At 35.9% G+C, this 16,008-nt stretch overlaps 1 protein-coding gene across 7 annotated transcripts; it reads left to right on the top strand.

The window, feature by feature from the left end:
- The first annotated feature begins 9,703 nt into the window (after positions 1-9,703).
- LOC130802928 (intermembrane lipid transfer protein VPS13-like) lies at positions 9,704-14,489 on the top strand. Of its 7 annotated transcripts, XM_057667051.1 has the most exons (8): positions 9,704-9,971; positions 11,369-11,419; positions 12,150-12,253; positions 12,379-12,496; positions 12,846-12,900; positions 12,992-13,076; positions 13,193-13,291; positions 13,772-14,478. In XM_057667051.1, exons 2-6 carry the CDS (start codon positions 11,396-11,398, stop codon positions 13,000-13,002), a joined length of 312 nt encoding a protein of 103 aa, XP_057523034.1. In that variant the 5' UTR covers positions 9,704-9,971; positions 11,369-11,395; the 3' UTR covers positions 13,003-13,076; positions 13,193-13,291; positions 13,772-14,478. The 7 variants fall into 7 exon arrangements, with proteins under 7 accessions (XP_057523034.1, XP_057523036.1, XP_057523030.1 ...); XM_057667053.1 differs by having other exon boundaries at positions 12,815-13,076; positions 13,772-14,484; XM_057667047.1 differs by having other exon boundaries at positions 12,846-13,076; positions 13,772-14,482.
- The last annotated feature ends 1,519 nt before the right edge of the window (positions 14,490-16,008 follow it).

Genomic DNA, 16,008 nt, shown 5'->3' on the forward strand with positions numbered 1-16,008 from the left:
TAAAAGGGAGGTAGGGTTTGGGTATTGTGGCATTTGACCTTCCCTTTTCCTTCTTGGCTGACGGCTCTCCTTTCTCTCTCTTCCCACTCCTGATTCTCACCATTCTTAGATCTCTTCTCTGAGATTACTGTTGCTTCTCCTTCCTCTGTGCGCCATTCTTCTAGGTCACCTGAGTTTTGACATGATGTCGGCTGATCTGTGGCACTGAGATTAGCCTTGCCGCCGGTCCGGTTAGCCGGTGCCTTGGTGGCGGCTCTCCTCTTCTGTAGATCGTCCCACCACTCAGGGTATCCCACAAGTTTGAAGCACCCCTCCTTGGTATGCCTGGAACCGCCACAGTGGGTGCATCCGAATTTTCTCCGGTCGTCATCTTCTCGGGTTCTTTGGAAGGGTTTGTTTCTCGTGGATAAACCCGAGCCAATCTCTGAGGGACTCGTTCCCGGTGATGAGACGCCGGTCATGATTTACCGGCGTGTGATCTCTCGTCTGATTGATGCATATGCCGTTTCCACCATCGGTAAAGGTTCACTATTGAGTATGTCCCTTTTTTCTTTGTCAAGACTATCATTAATCCCGGTAAGAAATTGATATAGCCTCTGTCTTTGGATGTATTTGTTGAACTCTGTTATATCCTGTGGACAAATCATCAGATTTGGCATTCTTCGATCTATTTCTTTCCATAACATATTGAGCTTACCGTAGTAAACTTCAATAGTGTCATGGTTCTGCTTTAAGGTTGCTGCCTTTGAACTCAAATCGAAGATTTGTAGTTCATCCCTACCACATCCTAAGAGACCTTCGATCCCTTGCCATAGGCTGTGTGCTGTTGTGTAGTCAGGGAATTGATTGACGATATCTCCATCTATGTTTTCGATTATCCATGCGATAACCATGGCATCTTTTTGTGCCCATTGGTTATAATTGGGGTCTGATAGTGGTGGGGGTCTGGCAGTGATGTGACTGAGCCGCCCCCGGCCTCCAATTGCAACGTGCATTAATTTGCACCATTTTGTATAGTTGTGGTAGGTGAGTTTTTCTGAGATTTTGAATGATGTTGGGTTTTCGGTTTGGTTGGTTGAGTTGTTGATTTTCTGGAACATCTGAAACATTTGTTCCATTTGTTCAATAGACATTAAGGTTTGCTGTGTTTGGTTTTCTGATGAATCAGCCATTTTCGAGGTAAGAACAGGTAAATGATGATGCCTGTCCGGATTCGAACCCTAGGGCTCTGATACCATGTCAATTTGATGAAATCTGGTGTTGTTCTTTTGTGAAAAATATTCTGATCATCTTTCATTCCTTAGAAGCATATCATATATATACATGAGCATTGTAGTAACTTCTAAGAACATGGGTAAGTGCCTACAATGTAACTGCCTAAGAACAAATCAACTGTAATGAATAAAGTAACTGTAAATAACTGTAAATAACTGCTCTCCAATAGGACTGAGTCCTAAAACCAAGCTAACCCAATGTTTGGTGAGGCAACTGTTAAAATAATCTAGAAAAATCTAGCATTTTAATTAAATATAAAAATATCTAAACTAAAGAATTAAAAAATAAAAATATCTAAGATAATATAATGGAAGATCCTAGAAAAGTAATTAAAAAAATAAAAATATCTAAGATATTTTAGTAAACTTGCACTATAAATACCCATTGATGTAATCAATTTTTTGTGCAATGAAGAACAATATTCATTCTACATATTCACTCATCTTCCTCTCCAAATAAATCCATTTACTATTTTACCATCTAAATTTTCCTACATTTGGTATCAAGAGCTAATTAAAACCAAGACCTCTAAACAACCTAAACACATTAACCAACATACTCCACAATAAAATAAACCTCTAACCACAAAATAAAAAATGACCTCAACCACTAATTACCCCCAAGTTAATTGGGTTCCCACATTTAAGGAAGAAAAATATGAACAATGGACTATGCAAATGAGGTCAATATTTATCTCCCAAGATTTATGGGAATTAGTACAAGAAAGTTACGAGCAACCACCCAAAGATGACACTAAAGAGTCATCTTGGGATAAAACAAAAATAAAACAATATAAACAAAATAGGATAAGGGATAACTATGCCCTATCCTTATTATATCGTGGAGTCGACGAGGCAATACTTATAACGATCATGTCTGCAAAAACAGCTACGGAGGCTTGGAGGATCCTGGAGACAAAATACAGAGGTTCGAAGAGGTAATTCTTTTTAAACTCCAATCACTATGGAGAGAATTTGATAATCTATTAATGGCAGAAAATGAAACAATACATTCATTTTTTGATCGAGTCACTAATATAGTTTATCAAATAAGATCAAATGGTGGTAAAATAGAAGATGAAAATGTGATTCGAAAAATATTAAGGAGTCTTTCACAAAAATATAACATTATTGCCACAACAATAGAAGAAGTTAACATGAAAAATTTATTACAATTAAGTATACCCGAACTAATGGGATTACTACTTGCACATGAAGATAGATTAAAAAGATTTAACGAAGAACCACTAGAACAAGCTTTTCAAGCTAAATTAAAATTTTCTAATAGTGGAAATAAAAATAGTCATTGTAAAAATTATGAAAAAGGACAAATAGCAAAGGGAGAGGAAATTTTTAAAATCAAAGTAATCGATTAAATAATCAAACTGACCTTTATTATAAATTATGTAAGAAAACTAACCACAATACTAATGATTGTCGGTACAAATGTAAGAGGTGTAAAAAACACTCTCACCTCGAAAAAAATTGTTGGTATCGACAAAAAGAAGAAGCAAACTATTCCGAAAATAATAATTCCGGAGAGCAAATATTTTACACTGGATTAAATGCACAAGAAAAAGTAAGTGACATATGGTATATTGATAGTGGTTGTTCAAATCACATGACCGGCAATAAAAAGTATTTTGTCACTCTTAACGAAAATGTTAAAACACACATCACACTTGGCGACGGTAAAAAAGAAGAAGTCACCGGAAAAGGAACAATCGCCGTTAAAACAAAAAATGGATCATCAAAATTAATTCATAAAGTTTTTTATGTTCCCGGAGTTGCACAAAATTTATTAAGCGTAGGCCAATTAATTAAAAAAGGATATATGGTTAAATTTGAGAATAACAAATGTCAAATCTATGATAAAAATAAGGGTCAGATAATAACAACTGTTGAAATGGCTTCTAACAAAATATTCCCATTAAAATTGTCATTTGAAGAAAAATTGGCTTTAAACTCAATAAATGATGAATCCACCTTATGGCATTTGAGATTCGGACATCTAAATTTTAACAATCTAAAACTATTAAAACAAAAAGAAATGGTAATTGGACTACCATCAATAAAAAATGAAAGTAAAATTTGTGAAGGTTGTATATATGGCAAGATGCACAGATTGCCATTTCCTACCGCACCTTGGAGGGCCAAGGCTCCTCTAGAGCTTGTTCATGCAGATATCTGGGGTCCTACCAAGAATCCGTCTCTTGGCAGAAAAAGATATTTTCTTCTGTTCGTAGAAGACTACTCCCGCATGATGTGGGTATATTTCCTGGAGAAAAAATCAGAAGCTTTTTCCCACTTCATGGAATTCAAAGCCTTCACAGAAAATCAAAGTGGGCATTCTCTTAAGATTCTTAGAACGGATCGTGGCGGAGAATTTACAAGCAACGAATTCAACAGTTTCTGTAAGAAGCATGGAATTAAAAGAGAACTTACAGCAAGGCGTACACCTCAACAAAATGGTGTCGCAGAAAGGAAAAACCGCACTATAGCAGAGATGGCCCGCAGCATGATGCAGGGTAAACATCTACCCAAAGGATACTGGGCCGAAGCTGTTCACACGGCAGTATATATCCTCAATAGATCTCCCACAAAAGCAGTTAGGGATTTAACGCCATATGAAGCCTGGCACAAGAGAAAGCCAAGAGTAGAACACCTCAAACTGTTCAGATGCGTAGCTTATGCCCACATCCCGAAGGAGAATCGGGAAAAGCTCGATGAGAAGGGAGAAAAATGCATATTCATTGGATACAGTCACGAAACAAAAGGATATCGCCTTTACAAGCCTGAATCTAAACAATTAATCATCTCTAGAGACGTAATTTTCGACGAAGTAGCCGAATGGACGTGGAAAGAAAAAGAAACTGAAGCTCGCGAAGGAGATACTCTCCTAAGAGATCCAAGTGAAGAAGACGGAGCAGACCAACCAACAAACCCATCATCTCCGAGTCCAAGTACACCTGAAAGTACAAGATCATTCCCAAGCTCAAGAAGCCAAACATCACGTTCAACTCCTCAACATCAAGAAGCCCGAAGATCAACACGAGATCGGCAACCGCCATCATGGTTACAAGATTACCATTGTGACCAAGCAATGATGGCTCTCTTCTCTAGTGAGCCACAAACATTTCAAGAAGCAGCATAAGAAGAAACATGGATTGAGGCTATGAACGAAGAAATCAAAATGATTGAGAAGAATCACACATGGAAACTTGTAGACAAACCACAAGACAAGGAAGTCATCGGACTCAAGTGGGTCTACAAGGTGAAACATAATGATGATGGCTCCATCAACAAGTACAAAGCAAGGCTCGTAGCAAAGGGATATGCGCAACAACCAGGAATCGACTTCAACGAAACATATGCACCAGTTGTCCGCATGGAGACAATCAGAACAGTCCTGGCATTAGCAGCACAGCATCAGCTACCGGTCTTTCAACTCGATGTCAAATCAGCATTTCTAAATGGAGAACTCGAAGAAGAAGTGTACGTCGAGCAACCGCAGGGATACGTCATCAAAGGCCAAGAAGACAAAGTATATCGCCTTCAAAAAGCTCTGTACGGACTCAAACAAGCACCCCGAGCGTGGAACAGCAACATCGATAATTATCTTCTCCAGCATGGTTTCATCAAGAGTCCGAGTGAACCTTCACTATACATCAAGACACAAGGTAACAACTTTCTCATTTTATGCTTGTACGTGGATGATCTAATCTATACAGGCACACACCCAACGATGATCGAAGAATTTAAAAAGGCTATGATGAAGGAGTACGAGATGACAGACCTTGGTACAATGAAATACTTCCTTGGCATACAAATCAAACAAAGCCCAGGAAGAATATTTCTATCACAAGAGAAATATGCAGAAGACCTTCTCAAGAAATTCAACATGGGTGAATGTAAATCGCTGGCTACACCAATGGCAATCAATGAGAAGTTATCAAAGTACGATGGCAAACCAAAAGTCGACGGAGCAATGTATCGAAGCTTGGTCGGCTCTCTTATCTATCTCACACATACAAGACCAGATATAGTCAACGCTGTCAGCATCGTATCCAGGTTTATGAGTGAACCGAGCAAGGATCATCTAACAGCAGCAAAGAGGATTATCAGATACATTAAGGGAACAAAAAGCTATGGGATCATGTACGAAACTGAAAAAGATTTCAAGCTCACAGGATACAACGATAGCGACTGGGCTGGAAGCATGGATGATAGAAAAAGTACAAGCGGGTACGTATTTCAGCTTGGAAATAAGGTGGTCTCATGGTCATCAAAAAGAACAGGCAACAGTAGCTTTATCATCAGCAGAAGCAGAGTACATTGCAGCAACAAGTGCAGCACGTGAAGCAGTCTAGCTCAGAAGGATATTACTCAATCTACAACATAAGCAAGAGACATCAACTACAATGTTCTGCGAAAACATGTCAACAATAGCAATGACGAAGAATCCAGTGTTTCATAGCAGATCAAAACACATCGAGATACGACATCACTACATTCGTGAGTTAGTAGACAAGAAAGAGATCGAACTACAATTCTGCAAGACGGGGGAGCAGCTCGCAGACATTTTCACAAAACCCATATCAACTTATAAATTTATCGAGTTCAGAAGACAACTTAGAATTCAAGATTTTTCAGATTAGGGGAGTGTTAAATAATCTAGAAAAATCTAGGATTTTAATTAAATATAAAAATATCTAAACTAAAGAATTAAAAAATAAAAATATCTAAGATAATATAATGGAAGATCCTAGAAAAGTAATTAAAAAAATAAAAATATCTAAGATATTTTAGTAAACTTGCACTATAAATACCCATTAATGTAATCAATTTTTTGTGCAATGAAGAACAATATTCATTCTACATATTCACTCATCTACCTCTCCAAATAAATCCATTTACTATTTTACCATCTAAATTTTCCTACGGAAACAACCTAAAACGTTCTGTGGCTTGTCCAGAAAGGGGTCTTCGACTAGACGTTTCCTTTTGTCAAGACATCCTAAAAGGATCAGAGAAATGTTAGCTTGACATCCGAAGAAGGAATGAAACATGTTTACAAAAATTAAAAGTTAGAGCATGAGTACACACTCAAAGTAACAGGCACAACAACAGTTATGATTGGGTCTTGAGCAAAAGGAGACCCAGTAGGAGAAACATGGTGAGTATCCAAAGTCCTAGTGCATTCCTCCATTTCAACCTAGGGCCTGCCTGGAATGAGGGTATTATGGAGACAAAAGTAATCTAATAAAATTTTTGGGCTGGACCAAAGGGTTGGATTGGGAGGAAAAAGTTCATGGAGTAATATTTACTTTTTTATTTGGGGGTAAACATTTACCCTACCCCCTCAAGAGTACTAAGGGAGTTGTTTTTCTCTCACCATTTCTATCTTCTTCAACTTTTTTACTGGACCAAGTTCCATATGAAGTATTTGATACTCTTACATCTTCAACATTCGTAGCCACAAGGTGGTTCAATTCAATTGATGATTATACTATCTCTATCACCATCTGATTTTTCAGTTTTTCTGATTTTAATTTCTCTTTTGAGTTTTTTTGTTTTTTTGAAAATTTCTTGTAATTTTTCCTTTTTTTGTTTGATTCCTCTGTTTTTCTGTTTCTGATTTTGATTTAATTTTTCTATTTCGTGTTTTTTATTTCACTTTTAATTTTCTGTTTTCTGATTTTGAATTTTTTTTTTTTTTTTTTTTTGTGTTTTTGATTTCATCTTTTAATTTCCTGTTTTCTGATTTTAGGTTTGATTTTATACAATTCTTCTAATTGTTTTTTGTTCTTCGAATTTGATTTTCTGTAATTCTTCATTTGATTTTCTTTCATATTTCAATATTTTATTTTTCTTCTATTTATTTTGCATTTTTCTTCTTTTGAATTTCTGTTTTTTCCTCTTTTATTTATTATATTTTTCTTTTTATGATTTTATGCTCTTCAATTAAAGGATATACTTATTTATACTCCATTAATAAAAACCATGAATAAATTTACTCCAAAAATTATTTCTTCCATTACTATATTTCCCATACTTTTTCGCTTGTAATATTTCCCTCCCAAATAAATACTTGTAATTCAGGCGAACCCCTAGAAAGGTTGATTGGGAAGGACTTTAGTAGGCTCCTCGGTCTCAACGACAGAGAGTAGAATTTGTTGAGCAATAGGGTTGGAGGGTTAACCTGGAACTGTCAAGTCGCCTACAGCCTACACAGGGCCTCCTCTGAATTAGGGACTAGAGAAGCAGAGTATTCAGGAACAAAAGTTGAAAGAGAAACAAACACTTACAGAGTATTCAGGAACAAAAGTTGAAAAAGAAATAAACACTTAGTAAAAAAAAAGAAAAAAAAATAAAGTTACAAAACTAAATAAAAGCATTAGAAACACAAGCAAAGAAAGTACCTGAATCCCCCTCCTAGAAATACATAAGTTTAGTTCTTGTTGACATAAATTTATCTCAAAGAGTGACCATAAGTGCACGGGTCTCATAGCACAATACGAGTCATGTCCACGAGGAATGAGTTGTGAGACTTAGGTCCACTTAAGGGGTTGGGAAGCATGTTATGGAAAGTAGGTGGTAGGATAAACTTGTGATGACTATTATATGGTAGAGGTTTATATTTCCTTTTGTATGATTAAACAAAAGCGAAATATGGGGAGAGATCTGATCTTGTATCGGGCTTAGGATCACCGCCAAGAATCTCATCTTCCTCACTCTCATGAGTAAAGACAAGAGAATCGGGCAACAAAAGTTCACTATTACTCAATCCTCCCCTATCGTCGTAGGTGGAGAGTAAAACTCTTAGTTGATGGGGTGGTTGCAAGGTTAAACCTTCATTAATGCCTTGCTCCCAACTCCATTCATTGAGAAAGAATCAAACCTTTACAAGATTCAATTCTTGTGGGTATCTTGAAAATGTTCCTTATGACCCTTTAGAAATGAATGGGGGAAACCTATCTCCTAAGTCTTTATTTGCGCTGTGCCTTTAATGGGACAGCACCGGTAGGTGAACTAGAGGTGTCCATTGATGAAGCAGTTGTTAAAAGTACAACTAAATACAAGTATTTGGGATCGGTCATTCAAAAGGATGGGGAGATTGATGGCTATGTAAACTATCGTATACAAGCGGGTTGGCTCAAGTGGCGAGCAGCCACCGCGGTGCTATGTGATAGGAAATTCCAAAGCAAATTGAAAGGAAAATTCTACCGGGCGGCAATAAGACCTGTTCGGCTATATGGGACCGAATGTTGACCTGTAAAGAAGATTTTTGAACATAAGATGGAAGTTACAGAAATGCATATGCTGAGGTGGATGTGTGGGCACACATTGATGGATCGAATTAGGAACCAAGAGTTTAGGGAAAAAATAGTGGTAGCCCCTACTTCTTGAAAAATGCGCGAAAATAGATTGAGGTGGTTTGGACATGTGCAGAGAAAGACTTTCGTCGCCCTGGTGAGGAGGGTAGATGTAACACCCCTGAATTTCCAACCCCTTAAACGAAACCAAAAATCGTGAAGGAAGTGAGGAAATTCGGGTGTTACATAAAAAGAAAAAGGGAAATAATTAAAGTAAACGCTAAAGATTAATTAGAAAGGTGGGTGAGTGGAAATTTTGGCAGCATCTCTTCTAAAAATCAAACATGTGGTAGAGCAATAGCACAATAAAAACATTAAATTAATCTAAGGCATCATTGCCTTTAAAATCTCACACCACAGCGGAACGATTCGTCAAGCATGGATCGTGGTTCCAGTGTCGACGCTTGTGTTTTAAGATAACTTAACCTTTTAAAATCATACAAAGTTATAAACTACGCAGCGGAAATACAAATATACAGGGAGGACATAAGGCCTCATAACAAAACATATACAACCAAGGTTTACAAAAGATAACAAGAGCTACAAAATACAAAGATAACGGTATGACACAGGTTATGCTTCGCCCTCGTCATTCTCTCCCAATGCAATGCAATGCCAAAGAAGCTCCAATACCTAGGTACTACAAAAAAGGGAAAAGGGAACATGCATAAAGAGAACTTCTATATAGAAAAGAGATCTCTTAGACCAAAGAAAACAATGTTTTTACATAGCAGTTCTCTTTGTTAAAAGGGAACATGCATAAAAAAAACTCCTAAATAGAAAAGAGATCTCTTAGACCAAAGAAAACAATGTTTTAACATAGCAGTTCTCTTTGTTAATCTCTTTGACCCACAACTTGACCAAAGAGAACTCCTTAATTTCCTACTAGTAAGTTCTCTTAATTTTTCTTAAAAATTTTACACCAAAAAACCGCCAAATTGAAAATAATATGAAAATTTATTTTGTCCTAAAGAATATGAAATTTTTTTTTTGTTTCTTAAAAAAAAAAAGAAATTTCGAAAACAGAGTAATAGCCTCACAGGAACACTCGAATTCCCATTTTCCTCTCAATTCCCTCTTAATCAACTCTCTTGCTCTCACTCCTCTCAGTGAAAGAACTCTAACCGTAAAAACTCTACACACCTCTTCCTCCACCTTCGCTGCCGCACTCCCGCACCACGCCACCGCCGGCTGCTCCTCCATCACAGACGAACACTCGAACTCGGTGCTGCACTGCTGGCTGCTGCTTCCCTGTGGGCTGTGGGTTGTTCGAATCGAATCGAAGAATCCCTAAAAATCGTAATTTTTGATTTTGTTTAAGGTATTTTCACTCTTTATCCTAAATCCTAATATTAATCTTGTTGGGTTTTGTATTAATCTTGCTGGAAATTGGATTGATTAATGGCAGTGGAGCAGAATACAGTTTTCAATTAGGTTTTCCTCTGGTATTGTTTGCCTCAAAATCTAATCCGTGAAACTGAATAGCAAAGATGATGATAACCTTGTACTTGTACTTACGTCTAGATACGATGTGGGCATGTATCATTGTAGCTTGTTCTTGTACTTATGTCCTTTTCTACTTGCTTGGTTATTAAATATGTATATTTTTGTTACACTTTCCTTCATTGTCATGGAAATAGGAAGTTTTTGTTACAAATTCACGAACTCTGGTTTTTGGCAACAACTTTTTTTGTTGCTAAAAACGACTTTTCTTGTAGTGTCGATTGTCGACTTTCTTGAGGTAAGATTCTTGAATTGTCCATGAATTGTTCAATTCAAAGCAAGAATTCTGGCATCGGTTATTGTACCTTTTTTGCTCCATTAATATAATTTTCTTATCAAAATAAATATAAAATTTATGTTGATTTGGTTATGGTAATGATGTTTATGCTGCATTGAGTGGTTTACACTGTGCTCAGTGGTGGTCAAATGGTGGTGTGAACTGTTAAGCCAGTTTGTAATGTTGTATGGTTCTCTGGTTTGTTGGGGGAAATTAATATATTTCCTTTAGTATGTAATACACAGTAGTGCCATTGGGATCATCATTTGTCTTTGTGGCTTCATCTTTGTTCACAAGAAGAATACAAAAGCTGTTAAAGACCAGATCAATGTCAGGACCCTTTGATATGTACTTCTATGTTGTAAACTTTTGTGTGGGTGAAAGGAGGTAGAGTTGGAAAGAACTTGTGTATCTACTTTCGATGTTGAGAAGTATCATAACATTGCTTGACTCCTCATAATCCCTTTTATTGATTGTTTATTTTACTTTAAAAACCCTTGGTTAAAACTTCTAAACATATCCCTCACTAGCCCTTCATTTATTCTTTTTTGGGAGGATTGCTCATTCACTAAATCTAAGGGTATGCTGTTTTTGACATGTTTTTGGTTTTGTCCAGTTAGATACTGATAACTTCGTCTCATAGTTCAGTTTAGTTAATTATTAATAAGTACTTCAATTGAGTATTCAACTATTTATATTCTCTTTTGCTTATTTTGATCATTATTCAGTTTTTGTGAGTTCAGTTGAGTTGAGTACAGTTGAAAAGAATAGGCCCTATGTGGGGTTTTTTTTGGGTGAAATGTTTTTGTAAATATTATAGTTCTAGCCAGGGTATTTGCCTTCTGTTATGGATATCGTTAAACTGCCCAGAATGGTCCAGCTATTTCTCTGGTTGAAGGAATTATTTGATATCTCTATAAATATATGTTTTTCTCCAGGAATCCGAGGCAACAACTCTTGAAGCAATGTCTAGATCAAAGCTTGGAAGTGTATGTCTCCCCAACCTAAATTATTTGGGCATTTTTTTTGTATTATCACTTATCGGTGTAGTTTATTTTACCATCGATTTTTTTTTCCTTTTCCCCCTATTTAACTTATGAACCTTCTACTTATTTTCTTCTGTTGTGCTTGCTATATTCTACATCAAGTCTCTTCGAGCCCTTGCATATTTTTTTTGACTTTTTAGTTGGATTAGTATAAGATCTTAAGAATGACTAACTTGCTTCTTTTTTTATTTTTTTATTTTTTTATTTTTATGGTGCGTTTCTAAAGCATTTTAGGTAGGGGAGGGGAGGGGTGGAAGATTATTGAGTTTACCTTCCAAATCTTTCCAATATTTAGTACTAAATATACAGGATTTTCCTCTCCAATTCCCTCCTTTTGTTGTCATCCCCTTCCGTTTTGGTATCTAAATGATGGAAATGGAGGAATGTTATCCCTCCATTTCCTTCCACACAAAGTTCAAACATAACAAAATCTTTTTCACATGGCTTTGATTGCAATCCATATATTTTTGGTTCATTGGCATTAGTATTATTGTCTTTGTCTGTGTTCAATTTATATGCACAAATGTTTATATATGACTTTTCTTGTTTGTCATTACAATGTGTTCTTTTGCTTTTTGCAAGCAATAGTTCTTTTTAAGGAGTGTCAACTTCGGCTTCTAAGTTGTGTTATATCGGCATTTGTTAATTTTGGTTAACAATTTGTTTATTCCAGCATGCTGCAGGAAATTCTTGGCTTGGGTCTCTTATAGCCACCATCATTGGAAATCTCAAAATCACAATTAGCAATGTTCATATTAGATATGAGGATACCGTAAGGTGCATCATCACTTATCAAGTTTCTATATGATAAAGCTAACGTGTTTTCATATCTAACTGTTTTTTTAATCCTTTTGAGACAAATTTTTTTATGGATTGTTTATGTATATCGTTTCTGTTGGTAGTAATTATGGACATCCTTTTGCTTGTGGTGTTACTTTGGCGAAGCTTGCTGCTGTCACAATGGATGAGCAAGGAAATGAAACGTTTGATACTAGTGGCGCCCTTGACAAATTGCGGAAGGTGAACCTTGATTTTCATAACATTAAGGTGTACTCGACTTTATATTAGGGGGCAGACAACTAATTGATAATTTCTTTTCTTGATGTACATTACGATATTAATTATTCTTGTTGTTCTCTAATTTTTGTATTCCTCTAGTTGGTCATGCCATATTATATTCTTTGACACCCAAAATGGTTGGGATTCACGCCTATAACAAATGTAAAGAAAGAGAAAAGAAGAGATTTTGACCTATATATAGACATTTTGGCCTACCCTTTTACTTACAAGACATTATATCTACTCATTATTATAACTACTTCTGACGACTGTATCCAGCTGGCATAACCAGAATTGTTTTATTGGTTAGATCCTGCTAGTGTGGAAAATAAAGTGCGTGAAAATGCTCGTAAAATTATTTATGAGTAAGTACTATACTATTGCATCGTAAATGGTTTTACTTTGATATTTTATTTAGGTTCTATCTATTTAATCATTTTATATGTAAATGACTAGGGGGCTTGTGAAGTTTAGCATGGTCCATCGAAAGGATCTCAAAAAATTTAAAAAGAATCCTAAAGTTGGTTGGAACAAACTAAAAGTAAGGTTCTTTTATAGTAATTTTTTTTTTATTGTTTAGACATGTTCTAAACTTATGACAAATTCTATGTTCTAATTATTTTTTCATCGTTTGTTTGTTTTGATTTCATGTAATAGTGTCCTCGTCAACCTCAAGACGCCAAATACTATGGATATTATGTATGCTGTTATATGCTTGAGACTATTGAAAGTAGGCAACAATTGATTTTGGAGGAGGTAAGTATTCGTCAAAAATTCATATCAAACATTATGATATTGGTATTGAAACACAATGACATTTGGATATAATATTGATTGATTGGATTTTCGGCATCAATGTTCACCTTCTCTTTCTTGGCTGCAATTTATAGGTCTTATGATTACATGTTGTTGTGATGTTTCTAACAGCAAGATGGTTACCAAAAGTAGAGTTAGTTGACTGCATACAAACCTCTAAATCACCCCTGATAAGTATTATAGATTGGGAGAGTGTGATTCAAAGTTGACATTTGTTTGACATATTTTATTTTTGGGCAGTTGATTTTTTTGGGAATATATTATTTGATTAGTTATTGAGACAAGTTATGATGTATTTCATTGTTTCCCAATTTGGGGGTTGTCCTATATACAAAGGAGACTCTGCCGAAATTTTCGCTCAAATTATTGTTGCAATAAGTTGGGTTAATAAAATTTTAATGTATTATTAATGTCTTGCAGTTTTCCCCTAAGGCTCCTTCAACTTATTCTCAGGAGAGCATTGATCAAGTTCAAGATTTATGGATTTCTTACGTTGTCAAACATAGGCAACAAAAATTGGAGAAGGAAGTAGAAGATTTGGATGATGTGTTATAAGATCATATCGATGGAAATTATTAAAGATTAGAATTCATGAAGAATTTTGATGACATTTGACTTTTGGAATAAGATAAATGTATAGTTGAATTCTAGTCTAATTATATGATGAAATAGTTTATAATTTTTGCTGCTCGACATTAGACAAAAGGCCAATGTGTCATAGCAGGACAATCATAGAAAGTCATCAACAATCAAACATAAACACAAATACGTACACATCGGTAACTAGCATCAAATATAATAAGGCCAACTACTAGATAACATTTACGTTATACAACAACGTAAGAGGATTTCATAAAACACAAACACAGATAGTAACCGTTTATTTTCCACTTATACTTCTTAATCTCATTATGTCCATTCCAACCCGAACCATGTGTTCTTAGGTAGAATGCAGGTCTTCACGCTCCTCTTCGCAAAACATAAACTCTTGCAAAACACGCATAATATCAACTCAACCAAGGCATTAACAGGATACCTAACACATGACCTTATAGAGCTTGTCTATCTTAAGGTAAGTGTGATCATAGTCTGTCATACCCTTGAGGTAACTTAACTTAGGCACACTTCTCACTAGCATAAACTATTCTATCAATGAGTAAAAATTTTCTATCAATGAGTAAACATTCTATCAATGTGTAAGTTTTCTATCAAAGAATGAACCTTCTATCATTAAATAACTTTCGATCAATGAATAAACTTTCTATCACTGAATAACTTTCTATCAGTGGATCTTTTCTCTACTTCCTAGCATAGTGACGCGGCCAAGGGCGTTATCGGCCATCCAGTGAGTATGAGCTCATGCCCCCTTCAGCTGACCCTCTCGGGTCCTACCTTCGGGAAAAACTAACAAACTGAGGTACTAAACCAGTGAAGAGACCACCATATTGGGGTTTGTAAGGCCCGTATAGTAACACCTCGGTCAAGGGGCGGTATCGGCCATCCTGCGCCCAATGACCTAGGCATGCTCATACCCCCCTTATGGCGATCCTGTCGGATCTCATCTAGGGGACTACTAAATCAACCGAACATAATCCAGTTGAGTCACGTCAGCTAATCATAATCTAATACTTTATCAAATGGGAATAACTTCCGCTTTCGACTATTAATGAGCGCCCTGGGATAGCAGAACGCCGAAACCCACTGAACCACTCAAACAAAATATGAAATTCACCTATAAAGGAGTCATTCTAACTCCACGTAAGGCATAATCCATTTCTTAAACAAATAAGGGGGTGGTCCCCGCCTTCTACTAACACTCTCATTCTCTAAACTATTCTAAGCGCAAGAATTTCATAATCGATAACTCTTCATATAAAGCGTACTTACTAGTATCCCATAGTTTTGATGTAATGCATATTATTACAATAAACAATAATGTCTTAAATAAAATTGCATATAAGGGTTCGTTACTGTGTGTACGTACCTGTAAGCGTCATCACACGACCAAAAGAGCCACAAAATCACCCAACTAAGGCTCTACTTTCCTCTTATGAAATGGGCACCTATATAAGTTATGAGTAGAACTAGTAAATTCCCTTAACTACTTTGCCATACCAAACTAAATGCCCAATTAACCACTATTACCCATTCAACATGAGTTTTTGATTACTCTAGCACGCACACAACTCATTCAATATGAGTCAAAATCATTAACTCAACACAACATAGGTCTTTCCATCAATTTAAGAGAAAAAGGATCGTGTGAATCATTCCTTTACATCAACCAATTAGACTTATATCAATCCAAGCTACCCTAAGATAGCATATCAATTCACACTCTAATCTTACAATGTTAATGTAGTGCTAATATGACGACAAGGATGATTCTTAAGGTTATCACATCACCATATCATTTATTATATTCTCCAAGGTTAGAACGAAAGAACTAAAATCAAGACATCTTAACAAGTAACTTTAATAATTCTCAATAAGTTGACACTATGTTCATAGCTTTACTAATATTATTTATTTATAACTTTGATAACCTAACGAGAGTACTTGTCATCAGCATTAATAATTTCTTTTACTTCAACAAGGCCAATTAAGATTACCATGCCTAACAAAACTCCCACATTCATCACAAATAAAGTTACTCA

The sequence above is a fragment of the Amaranthus tricolor genome, chromosome 16 (genome assembly GCF_026212465.1).
Source record: "Amaranthus tricolor cultivar Red isolate AtriRed21 chromosome 16, ASM2621246v1, whole genome shotgun sequence".
Classification (NCBI taxonomy): domain Eukaryota; kingdom Viridiplantae; phylum Streptophyta; class Magnoliopsida; order Caryophyllales; family Amaranthaceae; genus Amaranthus; species Amaranthus tricolor.